We start from the raw sequence: 20,234 nt of genomic DNA on the forward strand, positions 1-20,234 counted from the left end.
TCTTTAATTTTAACCCCTCCACCTTTATTTAATCCCCATTTTCAATTACAATTCCAAAAATTAAATTTCTTAATCATATTTTTGATCACACATTATAAGCATAATGGCTTATTGATATATCCTAATTTATCTTTCAATGTAATTTTTTATGAATAACCCGTGCATTGCACGGGTCAGAAGGCTAGTTATTCTTCATACTTTAAACCGTTTTATAATTTTATTTATTTTTTCTTTATTTATTTGCTGATTTTACACCTTCATTTTCTCTCTCCTCTTCACTCCACTCCACTCCACTCTCACTTTCCACCATGGTAAACAACAGTTCATAAACCCTGCTACCCAAAAAAATCGAAATTCCATAAACCCTAGAATCAAAATCCCCATTTTTTTTGGTTTTTATTCAACCCTAAATCATGGATTTTAAATTTCGTTCAATGGAAGAAAGATCTTCAAGTTACTACTCTTCTTCCCCAAATTTTTCCACCCAGAATGTCAGCAATATTTCTTACTTTACTCGTCAAGCAATTCGAGGTAAATTCCCAATTTTAATTTTATCTGTTTTTTGATTGAATGTTGTTATTTGTCATAAAGTTTGATTCTTGATTATATTTTCGTTGATTTTTGGATTTTTTTTTGTAGCGGGGTTTACTAGTCCAGACCCAATTCGCCGGGAATATAGTCGAAACCCTAACCCTAACCCTAATGAAATGCGGGAATCGATTCAGAGGGAGTTGGAGAAGGAGAGAATTAGAGCAGAAATTATTGCGGAGGAGGTTTATAGGAGGAGGATTTTGGAGGATGAAGTGAGGAGAGAGTTGATGTATGAGAGAGAATTGGCGTTGAGGCGAGGTGAGGGGGAATTTGGGTTTAGATCATCATCAATGCGGTTTGAAACTAGGGTTCCTTTGTTGACGAATTTTGAGCATCGAATCGGGGTTTCGCCTCACCGGGAAGTCGGGTTTCAAGGGTCTAATACGCTGCCGTTTCAGAGGGATCCTGTTATTGCTGGGAATGTGGATGGAAATGGGATTTCTGTGGGTGTGAGATTGAAGGAGATTAAGGAAATCAAGGGTTCTGCTTCAGAGATCAATAATAAGGATAAAATTATCTTCTTGGTCAGTAATTCCAATTTCTTTGTTGTTTTGAATTATTTGGTTGTTTTGTTAATTGAATTATTATTATTTTTGTATTGAATTTGTATGTTACTTTTATGTTAATGGTTGAATGCATTTGTAGTTAAATGAATGTAATGCTCGTTACATTGATCTTGTTATGTGTTATACTCATAAGTTGTGAGCAATTCCCCTGTTCATTATGTTTATATAAGCTGTATGCTGCAGCTTTTTAAAGTAGGATTTTTATAGTTTTTGCAGAAATTTGAAGTCCATTATTGGTACCTTACCTTGCTGTACATATGTGTTTTATGACGGGGTTCTGTTGTTTTGCACTCCGTATGATGTAATGATCGACTGTTATGTTGGACTGTAGAGATCCCATTCTACTCCTGTAAGCTGTAACTTTGTTTTTTGTATTGGTGCTTGGTCTTTTGATGAGTGCATGAGTTCTCTGTTGTCAAAAGAAATGGAAGAATTAATAACATTAGTTTATTAGCACCTCATTGTTTACAGATTTATCTTTATCTGATCATGCTATTAGCCTATTAGCTAATAGCTATTACTGAGCACACTAGTTTGGAATGCTTTGATCATTTATCAAAAGTGACGATTAAGAACCCCAATTTAAAGTGTGTTGTTTAGTTATAGTAAGTTAGGAGAGTTGTTCAAATGAAAGGGGAAGCTAACAAACCACACCAACATTGGAGGAACTCTTTGAAAGATGTCAAGAAATGTTCTTGTCTTGTTCTCTTGATTAGCCTTCAAATATTGTGATCTGTATGGAACTTGCTTTGCAAAAAATCATTTACCTTTTGGGGCTCAGGGAAAAAATTTCTTTCAATTGGAGTAAGACAAATCAGCTCTCTCCTCTGTTGGGCACATGGCTGTCTGGCAGATGTGGGGCGGGGGCAGAGGTTGACAATGAGAAGTAGCCTTAAGCCCTAAATACAATCTTCAAGGTTTGCCATTCAAAATTTTCTGCTGTCTGCTCTAACTTCTTATCCAATTTCCAAAAATTATTATGAATGTCTCATATGTAAATAAGTTATTTAGGCTTTCTAATTAATTCACCTATTCTCTTTCTTTTTGGTGACAGTTCCTCATATTGTTTGGTTGCTTCCTTCCTCTATGACTTCGAATTATTTTCATTGGCCATTTTGCCCAGTTGATTGTAGAACTTTTTACTCAGACACATTAAGGATGAGGATGTTGAATATTGTTCTTAATCCAGCTCTTTTTTTAGCATCACATCTCTAAACCAAATTGATGCTTCACATTCTTGAGTTCTTTCACAATAATATTTGTTTTACTTGTTGGCTGCAATGCTGCATTGCATTGAATATCTATGGATCGCAATATTTCTTGTTACTCTTGAGAACAGATACTGAATTTCTTTTGACTGTTTCTAGATACTGATTCAATGTGGTTTTCTTTCTCTTTTTCTTGATCAACTTTGTTAACTTTCTATTGCTTAACAATACATTTAATGGGTGATTGTAACGTGGATGTGACAGATAGACTTGTGCACGCTGCAGGACTCTGTTCCTATTTGGCTGATTTGAAAACCTGGGGTAGCAATCATTGTCAAAATGATGGGCATGATGACCGTTAGAAACCTCTCTTAAGGTGGTCAATTAGTTCTGTAATAAAAATTTCTTATCATCTTAGAGTCTTAAATCCATGTTTCCATGTAAATTGTTTAGTTTGGATGGTCCTTCTTACAAATTTTTTTGAGTCTGCAGTACTCTTTAGAAGCTATATAATTAGCAGTGGATGTTAACAGTAACTAGCATGCTCCAGAACTTTTATCTGTTCATACGTATTCGGGAAACTTTCATTTTTATAGTGTGAGGCTTGATGACTGTCTTAGTTGATACCTTCAAAATCCTGACATTCTTCTCACTGGGATTTAAGGGTTTTCTTGTTGTTGTTGTTGTTGTTTTTTTTTTTTTTTTTTTTTATAATTTTGTTTTTGTTTTTGTTATTTTTTAAAATTTTAGATATTGAATTTAGCCATATTTTTGTGTTTGATGGGTGGTGACACTTTTGAAAGTTGCACTCTACATCTGTTCTTATTATCCTATAAGTTTATGTTTACATCTATTCTTATTATATAGTAAGTTTATGCTACTTCTTCAAATTACCCTAGGGCATGTCTTTAAACTTGACATGTTTTTGAACTTTGAGCTAGTATGGAGACTCGTAGAATGAATTGGGACCTACCAGCCTATGGGCAAGTGCGAAGGAAGACACTGTATACGGACCCAACCCTGGTTTATATATTCCTATCCACACCAATGTTAGGTACCATAACTATAAAATATCTATCTGCTACCAGATATACAGCATAAAATGAAACCAACTCCTACGCTTGGCAGTTACCTGTTATCCCCCATACCAGCTCGGATGTATCTGCAGCCATCATCTTGAAGCCAAATATCCTGATAATTACCCATTATGTACTGCTACCAGATGCATAAACATAAACAAATTCCTACTCTTGCTAGTTACTTTTATCCTTCATACTAGTTAGCCATCATGTTGATTGTTGAACGTTGAAGTCATCTTTACCCTACTTTATACAGCTACCCTGGTGATAAGTTTACATAGTTCTAATCACTCTCCTATAATAGTGTTGAAGTCATCTTTACCCTACTTTATAAACAGCTGTCTATAAGTTGGTTATACAGGTACCCTGGTGATAAGTCTACGTAATTCTAATCACTCTCCTATAATAGTGTTGGCATACACTGTTATATGTTTTTTTCTTGCCCTTTGTCAGTTTCTCTTATAGTGGGAACTGGGAAGGGATCAAAGAATCCACCATGTGGATATGGGTGTGTGTGTGGTTTACCTGTTGCTATCCATTTACTTCTGTGTTGGTGTTATTTCTTTGTAGGGTGAACAAATAACATGTTTTTTAATGTTGTACGGTTGTACCTTGGTGATTTTTTTTTTCCCCAATGAGTTACTATGAGCATTGCAACAGCTGCTTGTATCTATCTTATTGTTACTTGGAAACCTTCTTTTCATTGGTCTTATTTATGCTTTTAGAAACAAACTGGAATTTCAATGTGCCATTGCCATGGCAGTGCTGTTGGGCTTTCACCATTTACTTTTCTGTATGTATTTTCTCTGAGCATAATTGCAGGCTAAGCCCAATACAACTGAGTTGAAGCGTAAAGCGACAACACCACCAATTGGAGCTACTGTGGACACATGTGACTTGTCAAAGAAGCCGAAAAGCAAAGATGAGTGGAGTTGTGCTCTATGTCGTGTTACTGCTACAAGCAAGCGGGCATTAGATGATCATCTGCAAGGGAAAAAACACAAGTCTCGAGAGAGTGGATTATGCTCTCAGAGAACAGGCTTTGGTACTAGCCCATTACCAAAAATGGGTAGTGCTAGTGCAGGCAAGCCTGTCAAAGTACCTGGCGCAACTGAAAGCCCAAGCTTTCAGTTGGAAAAAGTTGAAAATGAACCAGCACTATCAGAAACTGACAATAAGATTACCCTCTTGCAGGGAAAGGAGACTTGTATAGAGAAAAAGAAAAATAAGAAAGCAGCTACACCTCAAAAATCACCTGCATGTGCTGAATCGAATAAAAAGTTCAAATTTTTTTGCGAACCATGTCAGGTTGGAGCTTACTCTATGAAAGTGATGAATGCCCATAAGAAGGGCAAACGTCATTTGTCAAAAGTTGCGAATATCAATAAAGCTGAGGATGCTGCTTCAGTTAAAAAGCCTGCACCAAAAGGTGCAGCTGAGGAAAATAAAGATAATAGTAAGGAAGTAGATGTGGCTGGTTCTGTGGAGAATGTTATGGTTGAAGTTAAGGAGGAGTTAGATATTGCTGCTGTGGAAGAGATAAATAATGAAATTGAGGGAGAACTTGTTGAAAGCTGCAAAGAAAATGTTGATTGTGATGTGGATGAAAAGAAGGAACTGGACATTGCTGCTGTGGAAGAATTGAAATTTGAAGTAGAGGAAGAGCAAGTAGAAAGCAGCAACGAAAACATCAGTTGTAATGGGGCTGGAGTTGATCAAGGCAAGCATAAGGTGCTTGAAGTTGTTTATTGGTGATTTAGTGTTTGCTGTGAAGGATGAAAATAACTAGGTATTTATCAGTATTGACTTTTAACCCGGTTGCTGAACAACCGTCTTGTAAACTAATTGACTGTGAAGAGGCAAGAGATATACAGTAATGATCTGCTGAAATCTCTGCACTACAAGCTCTGATGTAGTCTGCCTGGTGATGTGTTTTCCAGTATTGTTATAGTGACTTCCTAAATAGAGGTCCACTTAGATTGTCCGTTGCTCGTTATGAGTATTTGATGGAACCTCCATCCTCCTGTGAATAAATTATTCTGTTATGCAATTTGTTTTCGTATAATTTTACTCTGATCATTAGAACTGGAAGGTACATTGTTTCAGTTTGTCGTCTTGATGTTAAGTGATTTGAAAATTTTCAACCCCATTTAAAGAAACGGGTTGGAAAAGTCGACCTTAGCCCAACCAATTTATGAAGCAGGTTACCAAAATATGTTTACTCATTAGGAATTCGGGATACTATGATAAAATAGCATGCATTGGTAGGAAGTTGTATATTTTTAGTCGAGGTCTCTTGGTTGATATTTAGATCAATTTTCACATTGTTTGCTCGGTAGGAAGTTGTATTGGGCGAGCAAGCAACAGGGTCTAGGTTATGTAAAGTGTCGTCGTCAGATCTGTGATGAAGATGTATGTTTGTAGTTATGCATGTTTACAATTTATCTGAGACTGCCTCACGTTTGTCTTTGAGTAGTACTTGCAACATGCAGGTTATTCATGACTTGTCGTTCAGGTTGCATATTCTTTGTTTAGTCTATTTCTGTTGATTCATCCAGTACTCTGTAATATATACCTATTCGTCTCAAACTATTTCGAAACGATTTCACTCACTGCTACGGAGTATTATAATACGTAGTACAGAGTGCATATTTTTGTTTCATTGCCATTAAGCTATGGTCACGTTCTCTCTAGCTCACAGTTTTATTTTTACTTTTTATCTTCTACTCCGTATCAAATTTACTTTTTGACAGATTGACACATCTACGAGACTACGATGAGCAAACTTAATGACCCAATTAATGAAATAACACAAAGATGATTAAGTTTGCCTTATTCCAAATTACCTTACGAACTTTTTATTTTCATTACTAAATGTCTAAATCCGACAATTCAATCTTTATTTTCATTACGAAATGTCTAAATCCAACAATTCAACCCAGTCCCATCTGATTTCAAAATAAAGGTTTCCGATATAAACCCGACCGAACCCAATTCAAAAACCCGAATCCGAATAAAGGTGGATAGAATTATAAGCAGAATATAGAATAGAATAAATTCACTTATACTTCCTCGGAGGGGGAAGTAGTATTATTATCTCACCACCTTCTTTGCTCCGATCCACCTCGCCGGTGCCGGAGTTATGATGCCGGAGCCGCCGCCGTTTCAGGAAGCTAACCGCTGCGACGTCTGTAAATGCAGCTTCAACGCTTTTCGTCGTCGGGTATTTCATCAATTCTTCTCTTTTCCGTCGATTTCATTCAATTCTGCGTTAAATGTTTGATTTATTGAAGTAATTATAAATTTGAAGGATAATTTGATGTAATTAGTTAGCTCAATTGTTGAATTATCTGGAATTTTGCAATTTAAGGTATGTTTTAATTGATGATCAGATCTAATTTATCAGGGGATGCTGGAAATTATGTTGAATTAAAGGATTTAGGTTGTGCTGTTAGTTTCTGCTTGATTATTGGGGGTTTTTTTTTATAGCAATTTTAAGCTTTGATTTGAGTATAATTATTGCGGTTTTGTTCAAACGATGATCAATTAGTTTGATGGGGATTTTGTGTGCTGATTTGACCAATTACGGTTGAGTTATGTTTAAGTTCTAGTATATTGATACAAATTCTGACTCGAAGGGTTTTCCGCCTTTTTCCAGTGGAATGCAGGACGGATTAAATTAAGGGTTTAAAGTCTTTTAACAGTGATGGAGTATGCATTTTTGTAGTTTGTCATCCATTTTGGTTAGCAAGGTTGCCTATATTTAGTGGAGTTGAGCAATGGCGGATCCAAGAATTCCATTTGGGGTAGCATTAATATTCAACATTACAATATAAGCCACTTTAAACATTATATCCCTTGAATTTTGAAATACTAAAATTAATAAAAGGAAAGTACTTCTGATAATTGAATTTTAGATTGTGTACTTACAAAATATGAAAGAGAAGAAAAAGGAAATGTTTAACTCTTGCTTTACCGACTAGCTTCACTACTCACCCCACTAACTTAAGGTGTGTTTCTTGCTGGTTAATTTCTCATTCTTTATTTTTAGAAACAAATTTCATTCGAAGACTAGAAGGGTCAGGAACTCAGGATTATTACAATGATTGATGCAATTATTATAAACAGTCGATGTAATCTGTATATCCCACTTTTTAAGGCATAGTAGCAAGATTGATGGTATAATGGCTAAGGTTTAAGAATGCTGTGACGGATAAGAGTTAGAAGAGGGAATTGATGCCTTGATGGTGCTACCAAAGACCAGTAATTTTCTCAAGTATATGTCTTTATTTTCTCGGTTTGCTCTTCTCATGTTTTCCTTCTTTTGCAGCATCATTGCCGATGTTGTGGGAGGACCCTATGTAATGAGCATTCATCTGATCAAATGGTAAGGATCTTATATGATTTATTCTCCTATTTAGCTTTTGATATTTATTAAAATGGTCTTTGTTGATCAAACTGCATCTCATATGTTAGTAATTGCTTTTTCTTCAGCCTTTACCACAATTTGGCATTCACACCAATGTTAGAGTTTGTTCTGATTGTTTCAACAACTTCTCCAAGTAAGTGTTTTTCCACAGGTGTCTTCTTCTTTTTAGGACTATAATTTTCCTATTCTATGTGAGTACGTGGTAGTGAAATTTTTGTATCTCCATTATGTGATAGGTGTCTATGACGGTAATATGTCTTGATAAGAAGTTGAGGAAGAGTGGATGGTGTAATAGAAACACTTCTTATTAAAACTCCTGTAGTCTTGCACCTACTCCTAAAAGAAAATCACTTGAATATTGGACATGATGGTTGATACTCTTGAATACTCCGTATTTCCTCAGCTATCAATCTCATGCTGTACTAGACTTTATTGAGTGTATAATCTTGTAACAGGGAAGTGTTCACTAGTCAGTGATCAGTCTGATATTCTGATTACTCGTTCTAGTACTTCCAAAATGCAATTAGAGAACTAGATGATGCTTTTAATATGAAGCTATCAAACCATTTCCCATTTCCTGTCGAAGAAGGTAGAGACAAGTTACAAGTAGCATTGTTAGAGATTTACCTTGTATTTTCACATACCAAAAAAAAAAAAACTATGTTTCAATGAATAGTTTTCTTTGGCCGGTGATTATTAAACGATGTATGTGTGTTCTCTTATGCTCCCATTAGGGCTTATTTCTAGTGTAGTGGCCTGCATGTATCCTTGTCGTGAACTCTGTGTCAGGTAACCTTAACTCATTTTCCTCCTAAAGAATAGCCTTACAAAATTTTAGTTGTAATTGATGAAAAATCTAAGCTGAGCTGATAATGAAATTTTTATTATTAATGCATCTTGTGACTCTAGAATAACTTTTGGGAGATTCATCTTCAACATGTAGTATGGAAGGCTTTGTCATGTCACTGAAAGAAAGATGAAGCATGTTCACTAACATGTCTTAATTTTGGGCTCTCAGTCCTATCTCTACGTTATGCTTGAGATTCAATCGTTATTCAGAGCAGTCAAGACCTTCATTCGTAATCTGTCTTGTTCTTTCTGTTGATTTGTGTGAAGTTGTACAAGTTTCTGAGCAATAAATTGATTTTATTTTGGTGTAGATCTACAGATGGCAGTGTAGGGCCTACAACACAAAGTAATCATTCCATCTCAGAAGCTATTTCAACTTTAGACTTAAATGAAGATTCAGGACATACAACTTCATCATCTGCATTGCAGCCACCTGTATCAAATATTCCAGAATGCAAATGTGGTATGCCTTTGTGCATTTGCGTGGTTTCACTTCCACCTGCTCCAGCAGCTCCTGTTCAGGTTAAGAAACATCTATTAATACTTGCTATCTAGTCATTTGTTTCATCTTTCATGTGTCAGAAACTCGAGGAATTTCTGACACAAATGTTCAATTAGTACGTACGTGTTATCTTTATTTTGCTCTGTTTTCCATTTGCTCAAAAGCAGACTGTAACCACTTCTTCAGCAACTTTATCTTCAACAACAAAGAAGACAGATGGCATTTCAAGGCAAAGACGTTCTGCTCAAGATAGCAGACAAGGGTATGTTCACACTTGTCTTCACACTTAGTTTATAAGTTGATTTCAGAATGTGCGTTAGATCTAGAAGACGTCTAACATCTACTTTATACATACTAAATTCTGAAACTGTATGATTGCTGTTTAGATTTGTACAATTGTGTGATACATATTTTGGAACACTCCAAATCCAACACCTTCTATTAGCTATTTTATCATTTACTATAGTATGAGAGGAAGAAACAATTTTTAATACCTTGTTATAATTTTTTTTTTTGTGTACACTTATGGTCTAAACATTATCCATTCAAATTTGATGGATTTCTGGAAGTTCTCTTGTAACCACCTAATGTTAATATTGCTTGCAGTTCAAGTGTCAGTGTTGGTCCTTCAGCTAGTGGTTCAGAGAAACCTCAGGCAAATTATGAAGTGAATGGGGAGGTATGCAGATTAGAGAGTAGATTGTCCTGTAGCAAGGCTGACTTTTTTCCTTATTAATTATGCGCTCGATTGAGTTTAGTTGTGCTCTTTTTGCTTCTCAGGGCTTAAGAGAAGCAATTAAAAGTGGTGATCTTGCTGGGGTCAAGGATCTTCTTAAAAAGGTATTTGCATATTTTGCTCCCCTCTTGCTTTGATGCGATGAATCCGATGATCTTAAACTAATATATCTACTTTCTCGTAGGGTGTGGATTCAAATTATTGTGACAAGCAAGGATTGTCGTTGCTTCACCTGGTAAATATCTGTTTTGGAAGATGACTTTCAATTTCCAAACGAATGCAGTTTGGTGGTTAAAATTGACAATTATGTGTGGTTTTTCTTTTTCCCCCCCTTTTTGATTAAATGGTGTCAATCTTTTTTACAGGCTGCAGTTTTCAATCAAACTGAAATAGTTTTTTGCCTTATGGATCATGGTGCTAGATTGGACTGCAAGAACTCCCTAGGTAATTATACATGTTATTTTTAGATTTTTTATGTTGTTGTTGCTGGTGTCTTGGGGTGATAATGAGCCAATCCTAACTTTGTAAAAAACCTGGAAATTATAACCAAGTAAATATCTTTTTTATGTTTTAATACTTCTTTTAAGTAGATCATCTAACTTTGTAAGATCCCGTTAGTGTTGTTCACTAGTATGAGATTGGGTACGGGTATGCAATTTGCTACCACGTATTGTTAAATTGGGCCAAAATGTACCACTTTCACATATTAATTTGCCATTCTTGCTTTGTGGGGCAATTAGGTAAGCATGGTCCTTGTAAATTCTGTGCCACATTAATGAAGTATAAATTACAAGTAATTTTATGTAATATATGAAATCATAGAATGCAAATATTTTATAGCCCCACAAGTTGAGCTTAGCCCCTCAAGCCGATAACAATTTGCTCATGAGCCAGCTAGGCCTATTAGCACCCCTTGGGATTTCCAAATATATCTTAAACCAGAATGAAAATTGTACAGGACTTGAAAGCTCTTGAAATTTCCCTAATAGTTACATGGTGCAATGATGTCTTCTATATCACACATTTCACCTTAATGATTACATGGCTACATCTATGATCTGTATACACCTTACAGGTTCTAGGTAACTTGTTTATTGTCCTGCTCATAAAACATGTGTTGAGATCAAATCTATAAGGGCAGTAAAGAATAGAGCCTGAACGCGATCTTTTTTCTTTTTTTAACAAATACATATATAGTTACTATTAACTCAGAGTAGCAATCTGTAATTACCATTTAACATCTTGCAGGGGAGACGCCGTTAGACTGTGCCCCCGCCACTTTGCAGTACAAAATGAAGAAAAAGATAGAGGGAGAAGGATTGGCATGACGGTCAGTGTTCATTTCCTCACCTCGCAAGAGACTGGGTCTCAGTTTTGCATATCAAATGATGGCTATGCTCTTGCTGCTGTATCTGTAACCTATTGTATTATTATGAACTAGTTGAGAGATTCCCAGCGTTGAGTGAAGTTTTGTACACTCAACACGGTTAGAATTATGCTGTTTATTCCTTATTTCCCTCTTAATAAAATTTTTAACCAAATAATTGTCGAAATTAGTGAGTTTTGCCTTTTTGAAACAGTACAGTGGTCAAACTGAACAGGAATAACTCAGACTTAAGGTGAAAAGCATTACAGGTACAAAATCAGGGTGATGCAACTTCTGCTGCTGAAAGTTGTTAGATTGGAAGAACAATTGGTTTCCCCTTTAGAAAAGACGCCTTTTAAGATATGGTATCAGATAAAATAATCCAACATAAAAGTAATAAAAAAAGGTGTGTATGTTTCCAAAAGAAGTCAAACAAAAGTATAAGCTTAGAAAATTTACATAAATGTTACATGATTCTTTTCTTGTTAGATTCCCCTTTTTTCCCTCTTGCAGGCTACGAATCAAAGGTTTGGGTATCAAATTCCTTATCATAACTTCATGAATTCTCTTTCCCTTTCTTTCCCATTATTCCAGCATTTGTTTGTCTTTTAACATTTACTCAAACTCCTACATATAATCGCTTCAAGGCCGACCTCAACCACAAATCAATGCAAGAAAACAAAATTACAGAAAATGGGATCACACGAATCACACGGGTGTTTGTTGTTCTTTATAATTGGTGCATGTTTAGTGGCAGGCGGTCTGGGTATGGGTGTCAACTGGGGATCGATTTCGACTCATCCTCTACCCCCGGAAATAGTAGTGAAGCTGCTCAAGGACAATGGGTTTAACAAAGTAAAGCTCTTTGAAGCAAATCATGGCCCGCTTAGAGCTCTTGGAAATTCAGGTATTGAAGTTATGGTAGGAATTCCTAATAATATGTTAGCATCCCTTGCTGGGAATGTTCAGGCTGCTGTCAACTGGGTGAACCAGAATGTCTCCACTTATGTCTCCAACAGCGGGGTTGATATAAGGTAATAATAATGCGTGCATTTATCGTTGTAACCACTATATATATCATGGATTTGTTTAGCTAAACATGTTTTTTTTTTCCATAGAACTGCAAAATCTGGATGAACATTAACATCTTTAAAATGTCAGATATGTTGCTGTTGGAAACGAGCCATTTCTAAAAGATTACGGAGACCAATTCACCCACACTACACTTCCAGCACTGCAGAACATCCAAGCTGCCCTTATCAAAGCCGGCTTAGCACACAAAGTGAAGGCCACAGTCCCATTGAATGCTGATGTCTACCAATCTGATACCACTCTTCCTTCAGGAGGCAGCTTTCGAGCTGATATACATGACCTCATGATATCTATTGTCAAATTCCTCTATAATAATGCTGCCCCTATAATGGTTAACATATACCCATTTCTCAGCCTTAACAGTGACCCCAATTTTCCCATGGATTTTGCCTTCTTCGAGGGTGGATCACACCCTATAGTTGATGGCCCTGTTACCTACACCAATGTCTTTGACGCCAACTATGACACCCTTATAGCAGCCCTAGAGAAGAGCGGCTTCCCTAACATGCCCATCATTATTGGGGAAGTAGGATGGCCTACTGATGGTGCTCCTAATGCTAACATAGCTAATGCTAGAAAGTTTAACCAAGGTCTTGTCAGTAGGATCGTCCAAGGTAAGGGCACTCCTAAACGCCGTACACCCCCAGATGTTTACATATTTTCTCTCATCGATGAAGATGCAAAGAGTGTAGATCCAGGGAACTTCGAGAGGCATTGGGGGATGTTCAATTATGATGGCAGTTTAAAGTATCAATTGACCATGGGAAGAGGTAAAACACTTGTTCCTGCAAAAGGGGTTAAGTATTTGCCTAAAAAGTGGTGTGTTATGTCTCCTCAAGCGAGTCCTTCTCCTTCAACTATTGCCAGCAGCATTAGCTATGCTTGCCAATTTGCTGACTGCACTTCACTTGCATACGGCTCTTCTTGTGGTAACTTGGATGCTCGTAGTAACGCGTCTTATGTGTTTAACATGTACTATCAGATCAAGAACCAGAGTGCTGGTGCATGTAATTTCAATAATATGGCAATGACTACTACAACTGATCCTTCACAACGTGGATGTAGATTCGAAATTATGATCGATATTACTAAGACTCCGAAGAATGGGAGCCCTTCTCCATCATCATCGTCCTCGAGTTTGCTAAAGGCAGTGAGTATGATCTCGGTTATGGTGGCATTAACCATCAGTTTTGCACCCTGAGTTTGGTGTTAAACAAAGAGTACTTCGATTTTTAAATGTAGGTTAAGGAATAAGGAATGCATTATTTGTACATAATAAATTGTTTCAACATATTTTATGGTGTATATATATTTTGATTCTTGAAGCTTATAATTATGTGAACAGAAAAATTGCTCAATAAGGACAATAACCCCTTCTTACCAATTTGAGTAACACTCATTGACATCCCCATAGTACATCTATGTTGAGAATCACAAGTTTAGTGAGCAACGTTGTTACACTTTACTTTCTTCGTTTCACTAAAATCGCAACACTTACAGTGGCGGATCCACTAGCACAGCTACCCCTTGAAAATAATAATAATAATAATAATAATAATAATAATAATAAATAAATAAATAAATAAATGTAGTTCAAAGAGAGTATTATAGATAATTGGTCTCTTAGAGGCTGCCATAACAAATTTAATACTAACTTCCGTTGCTTACCTTTTTAACATAAAAGAGACCTGTCTTTGTTGTTTAGAGAGCCACAAGGGCAGGGGTGAGAATTGATCCCAGAATTTCCTGAAATCGGGAGGGAAGCTCTAACCACTTGAGCTATCCCTCACTCTCTCAGAGACCTGTCTTTGTGAATTGTTCTCTTAGAGGCTACTATAACAAAATTAATACTAACTTTTGCTGCTTTCCATTTTAACATAAAAAGAGACCTGTCTTTGTGAATTGTTCTTGAAAGATGTATGGAATATTTTCCTTAAGCTTTGTTATTGCTTTTCACAGAATATATATACAAAGGGTTAATAGCATTATCCTAGGCTACAAACTAGGAAGTCAAACTACCAAATACTAGCTTTTGCTGCTTTCCTTTTTAACATAAACACCTGTTTTTCCAAAAAAAAAACAAGTCTTAAGAAATATATTTAGCTTTTCAATGGTATGCACAACACCGTGCTTGTGAAATGCCATTTAGCTTTTCATGCATTAGTGCTAGTACTTAGGGGTGTCCGTTCGGACTTTGGATTGGACTGAAGCCTAGTCCAATCCAATCCGAAATATATTTGGACTCTTATTTTATAGTCCAAATCCAAATCCAAAGTTTTCAAAATCCAATCCAATTCAATCCAAATTAAAATCTCATACTCCGAATCCAGTCCAATCCGAATTAATAATAAAAAAAATTTCCTAAGAAATTCAAAAGAGTCCTAACTTCGATAAACAAAACAAACTTTAAATTGTAATGAGGGGATTTGGCGGATTTGGGCTATTGGGTTTGGACTTTCTAATGCTATATGGGTTGAGGTTTATAGTATTACTATTACTATTTATTTTATATATTTATTTATAAATTCAAATTATTTTGGACTGAATTGGACTTTTTAGACTTAAAAAATTAGAGTCCAAATCCAATCCGAAAATCCGAATTTCAAAATTTTTGAGTCCAAATAAAAAAAAGTTCAATCCGAATAGCCTATTAGGACTGGATTGAATTGGATTCCGGACTAGAGTCCGAATAATGGACACCCCTACTTGTACTAAGTCATTTGTTGGCATTTCTTCCATAATAAAAGTAGTTAAGATTCTCTCTCTTTTTTTTTTTTTTTTTTTTTACCTTCTTTGTTCTAATAGTTTAATTAAGATTATGTAGATCAAATCATAATTGATTAGTGAAAAGTCAATGGTTTTATTCTAAAAATTTGGACAAAAATATATGGTAAGAGAGAATAATACAGTTAACATCTTTATTTATTTTTTTTATTTTTTATGCAAACCGTTAACATCTTTTGTGGTCAAGTAAAAAATTGTATATAAAAATATTTATTGGTGAATTTGTTGCACTAAAGAGCACACATTAGAAAAACCGTTAAACAATTAGTTAAAAGGTCATACTTGTATTATTTTTGACAAATTTTCTTATACGAATTGTGGAATTGTATAGTAGAATCTTCTAGTATAAAAACTTTAAAGCAATGTTATAGCAATTTTTTTTGGGAAAAAATCAACTACTATAAAAAATATATATAACTTGTGGATAATTTGATTTAAATTATGGAAAGATTTTTTAGATTTTTTTTTTTTGAAAGATAAGATTTTATTACTTTTTTTTTTAAGCAAGATAAGATTTTATTATATTTGATTTAATTATGGTAATTTGATATTTTACAGGATTAGAAAAGTTTTACTTAGAGGTTTTAGTTTGTGTGAGTTATATTAATTAAAATATTGGCACCTTAAACATTTATCTCATAAAAGACTCGTGAAAAAAAATTAATAAAAAAAAATCGGGTTTTAAGTTCTCCGTTGAGGCGCACTCAACGTTCTCCATTGAGGCACTCATCGAAGCAGCTTCTGTGTTGTGAGGTTAGTTGTTGTTTCCTTTTCTCATCCTAATTTCAACTCACAATTTAGGGTTTATTCTTCGTCTAATTTTATTATTTGTTAGTTTAGGGTTTAAAAATCTTAACTTTTGGTTTAATTTACTTAAATTATGACTTTATTTTTAAAAATCTTTGACACCTTCTGTTTAGCTGTCCTGTATTTCTTCTGCATCTTCCTCTTTTAGCAGTGCCCTTCGTTAACACTCAAAATCCATGCGTGCATTAATCATTCACAGCTACCATATAAGCCTTCATGCTTATCTCCAATGACCTTCTAATCAAATAATGCTTACCCCAACAGTTTATATAACCTCGTTCAATCCTTTGTAAGTTTCCTCTACTTGACATGCTAGTTTAATTTTTCGGAAATTTCACCAAATGCCCCTGAGTTATTTTTTTATTCACCAAATACCCATCAAAACTTTTAAATTCACCAAATACATACTCACCAAATGCCCTTAATGAATAACGACGGTTAATACCGTTAGTAATTAATGACTAATATGCCCCGTGGCAGCCTCTAATTGGTTGTTGTAATATTAGTTAATTAATTATAAAAAAAAACTTAAAAAAAAAATAAAAAACCCACCACCCAAGACCCACCCCACCCCAACGCCCCACCACCAGCCACCACCGTCAGATCCCACCCCTCCCCCTATGCCGGTGGTCCCTATCCGCCGGCGAGGCCAGCCCCCCTCCCACCCTCGACACCCCCAGCCCCTTCTCCTTCCATTTCCCCTCCCCTTAAACCCCTCCCCAACCTCGAAAAACCCCCCTCCTTAGCGGTCGACGTCCAAACCCCCTCCCCGGCGCCGGCGAGGGGGTTTGGACGTCGGTCGCGAAGGAGGGGGGGTTTTTGAGGTTGGGGAGGGGTTTAAGGGGAGGGGAAATGGTGTCGAGGGTGGGGGGACTGGGAGGCGACGGTTGTGGGGAGGTTGTTGGACTAAGGTGGCTGATCGGTGGGGGGGGGGGGGTTAGAGGTGGTGGTTTGGGAGATGTCGGGATAGGGGGGCAAAGAGAGAAGGTAGGTTGCCGGCGCCGGGTCCGACCGCTCGGCAGGGGGGAGGGGAGGCTTGGCAGTGGGTGGGGGTAGGGGTGGTTGATTTTTTTTTTTAAATTTAATATAATTGTTAAAAATAATTAAAAATCTAACTATAATTAAATTTTATTGTTAAAAAATAAAATAAACCTAACTATAGTTAAATTTTTAATAAAATATAATAATTAATATCTTTTTTTTTTTTGACGGGATAATAATTAATTAATATCACAAGTATAAGAAGTTTATGAGTACCAAAGATAATTTTATAAAACTTTGTTTACCACTTAGAAAATTAAAAACTTGAAGTTCACCAAAGGGAATTTCCCAAAAAAAAAAAAAAAAAAAAAAAAAAAAAAAAAAAAAACCCTAATATATTACAAATAAAGTTGGCATAATGAAATGGGAGATTATGAATTATGCGCGGGTTTGGATAGGGTCTAAATTTGACGGGTTATAAGTAGGGTCTAACCTTTTTCCTATCCAATACTACCTAGACACCACCCTATCCGAACTCATATGGTCTATAAAAAAAGATCCATATCCCTACTTAAGGGTAGAGTTCAACATGGTCTTGGTATGGTCCTAGACCCATTTCCATCCCTTTACTTTGAGTATTGTTGAATGACAGTTTCTAATTGGGGGGAAGATGACTTACAAATAAACATTACATAATTTGACAAAAAATGATGTTAAATATGATTAAAAAAAATGTTAAATTATAGTTATAAGTTTACAAATAAAATATTCACAATACTTAGCCATACAAGTAAGAAGATTTAAAAAAAAAAAAATTATGTTCATTCTTTTCCTCGTATCATTTCCCCGGATCATGAGAGGAAGAAGTTCAACACCATGCAACATTTCTTCCTCTGATCTTCCGGTAGTAAAGTAATATTCTATAACATATGAATCCTATTTTCACATAATTTTCTTAAGTTTGGGGAAGTTTTTTTTTTTTTTTTTTTTTCGCGAAAAGTTTGGGAAAGTGAAGTGAATAATTAAATAATTTGTCATGTCATAATCTATCTATAATCTATACTATCCATACTACTATATAAAGAGAAAGGGCCTTTTGGGTGATGAATTTGTCTTTCCCCAAAATGCCCTTCTCAATTTAAAAAAATTACTTATTCATTAATTAATATTTTTTTAAAAAAAGAAAAAGAAAAAAATTCATTCATAACTACTCCAAAAAAAATATATATCTATTCTTTCAAATAAAAAAACAAACTAAAAACTAATTACCCACTAACCGGAATTATCACTAAAAACAAACATAAAATATCTACTTTTCATAAATAAAAAAGAATGTAACTAACCACAAATCACAAACCACATTTACATTTTTTTTAATTGAAAAAAACCACGTTAAACTTTGTTAAAAGATAACTATATCATGATTTTATTAAAAAAAAAAAAAAAAAAGGAAAATTAATACCAATATAGTTCCCTCAAAAAAATCTACGTTACAAAGGAAAAAAAAAAAAAAAAAAAAACCTTAAAATTTATTAGAAAAAATAAAAGGAAAAATTATACATCAATCTACTCTATATACGTACTATTACCGTAGATGTTTACTCTATAGTTTTCAGTCTTTAATATAAAAACTCAACGATCAACAATATTTTTTAAGGTTAACTAAGGTACACAAAGTGGAACAAATGTCCTATTGACAAACTAAAATTTCATTTTTAAATTTAAAGTTTAAGTAAGTATTGATCTTCGAAAAAATCCACCATAACAATATTATGAGTAAATTAATAAATTTCCTATAATGTACATCTCCAATACTATCTTCACATGTTCTTTATGCTCCTCCTCCCCTTTGCTATACACCAAAATATCATCAAAAAAACACTCATACGAACTTCCTCAAGGATGGTTTGAACACCTCATTCATGAGGGATTAGAAGGTAGTCGGGGCGTTCGTTAACCCGAAAGACATTACTAAGAATTCGTAATGTCCTTCGTGGGTTCGGAACGCGGTTTTGTGCACATCCTCGGCCTTGACTCTAATTTGATGGTAGCCGGACTTCAAGTCCAACTTGGTAAACCACTTTGCTCCATGCAATTCATCAAGTAACTCATCAATCACCGGTATGGGAAATTTTTCCGGGACCGTCTCCTTGTTCAATGCTCTATAATCGACGCAAAAACGCCAAGAGCCATCCTTCTTCTTCACAAGAATGACCGGGCTAGAGAAAGGGCTCGTAGAGGGTCGTATTATCCCGGCTTGAAGCATCTCTTGTATCAATTTTTCAATCTCGTCCTTTTATATTTGAGGGTATCGATACGGTCTCACACTAACTGGATCACTTCCCCCTTTCAACACTATGGAATGCTCATGATTTCGATGGGGTGGAAGCCCACTTGGCATGTTAAAAACATGCTGAAATTGTTGCAGTAAGTTGGACATAAATGGTGGCGGTTGCTGTGGTAACTCTTCTGCCTCATTATCCACCTTATTGCTCCTCTCAATTCTGCTCATTCCACCAAGAGGCCCTGCTTCTCTTTGCATAAGGTTCTAATCATAGCCCTCAAGGAAAGAGAGGGATCGCCCTTTAGAGTGATCAACTGCCCATTCTTCAAGAACTTCATTATGTGAGTTTTCCAATTAGTTGTGACAGAGCCAGTTTTTCAAGCCATTGTATACCAAGAATGATGTCGGCGTTCCCCAGAGCAAGCAGGAAGTCCTCCACCACCACTTCGCCGTTTAATTTTACCTCCACACCTTGGCATACACCCTGCCCCTTCACCGTCTCTCCATTCCCAAGTGTCACACAAAAAAACTCCACCCCTTGAAATCGGCATCGCTGCATCAGCCACTAATTAGAGTGATATAAAATTATGCGTCTCTCCGGGATCTACCATCACCACCGTCTCTCTACCCCTGATACTCCCTCTTAATTTCATGGTTTTTGGATTAGAAATTCCAATCACCGAACACAACGAAGCACCTAACTCCTCGGCCACCACCACTTCTTCTTCCTCCTCTTCTAGCGGCGCTTCTTCTTCCCCTGCCACCAAAAGAACACTTATCTCCTTCCTCTTACACCTATGACCTACTCCCCATTTTTCATCACACCTAAAACACAGATTTTTCGCCCTCCGATCCTGAATCTCCGCCTCTGTCAGACGGCGCGTGAACCCAGTTCCACGACTCTGAGAATTTCCTGGTGGAATAGCCATGTTTACAGAGCCCTGCGATTCAGAAGCTTTG

At 35.9% G+C, this 20,234-nt stretch overlaps 3 protein-coding genes across 3 annotated transcripts; all 3 read left to right on the top strand.

Annotated features, from left to right (window-relative positions):
- The first annotated feature begins 253 nt into the window (after positions 1–253).
- LOC145635790 (uncharacterized) lies at positions 254–5,509 on the top strand. The gene is made up of 3 exons (XM_081687148.1): positions 254–531; positions 640–1,115; positions 4,267–5,509. The coding sequence occupies exons 1-3, from the start codon at positions 414–416 to the stop codon at positions 5,197–5,199; spliced, it is 1,527 nt and encodes a 508-aa protein (XP_081543274.1). The 5' UTR covers positions 254–413; the 3' UTR covers positions 5,200–5,509.
- A 987-nt stretch (positions 5,510–6,496) lies between these two features.
- On the top strand, positions 6,497–11,513 carry LOC145635792 (uncharacterized). The gene is made up of 10 exons (XM_081687150.1): positions 6,497–6,667; positions 7,775–7,831; positions 7,939–8,006; positions 9,034–9,244; positions 9,392–9,486; positions 9,831–9,903; positions 10,005–10,064; positions 10,145–10,195; positions 10,326–10,404; positions 11,209–11,513. Exons 1-10 carry the CDS (start codon positions 6,587–6,589, stop codon positions 11,286–11,288), a joined length of 855 nt encoding a protein of 284 aa, XP_081543276.1. The 5' UTR covers positions 6,497–6,586; the 3' UTR covers positions 11,289–11,513.
- Positions 11,514–11,641: 128 nt separating this feature from the next.
- Positions 11,642–13,730, top strand: LOC145635791 (glucan endo-1,3-beta-glucosidase 5-like). The gene is made up of 2 exons (XM_081687149.1): positions 11,642–12,360; positions 12,488–13,730. The coding sequence occupies exons 1-2, from the start codon at positions 12,020–12,022 to the stop codon at positions 13,617–13,619; spliced, it is 1,473 nt and encodes a 490-aa protein (XP_081543275.1). The 5' UTR covers positions 11,642–12,019; the 3' UTR covers positions 13,620–13,730.
- Positions 13,731–20,234: the final 6,504 nt, after the last annotated feature.

This window comes from Chenopodium album, chromosome 6 (assembly GCF_948465745.1).
Source record: "Chenopodium album chromosome 6, dcCheAlbu1.1, whole genome shotgun sequence".
Classification (NCBI taxonomy): domain Eukaryota; kingdom Viridiplantae; phylum Streptophyta; class Magnoliopsida; order Caryophyllales; family Amaranthaceae; genus Chenopodium; species Chenopodium album.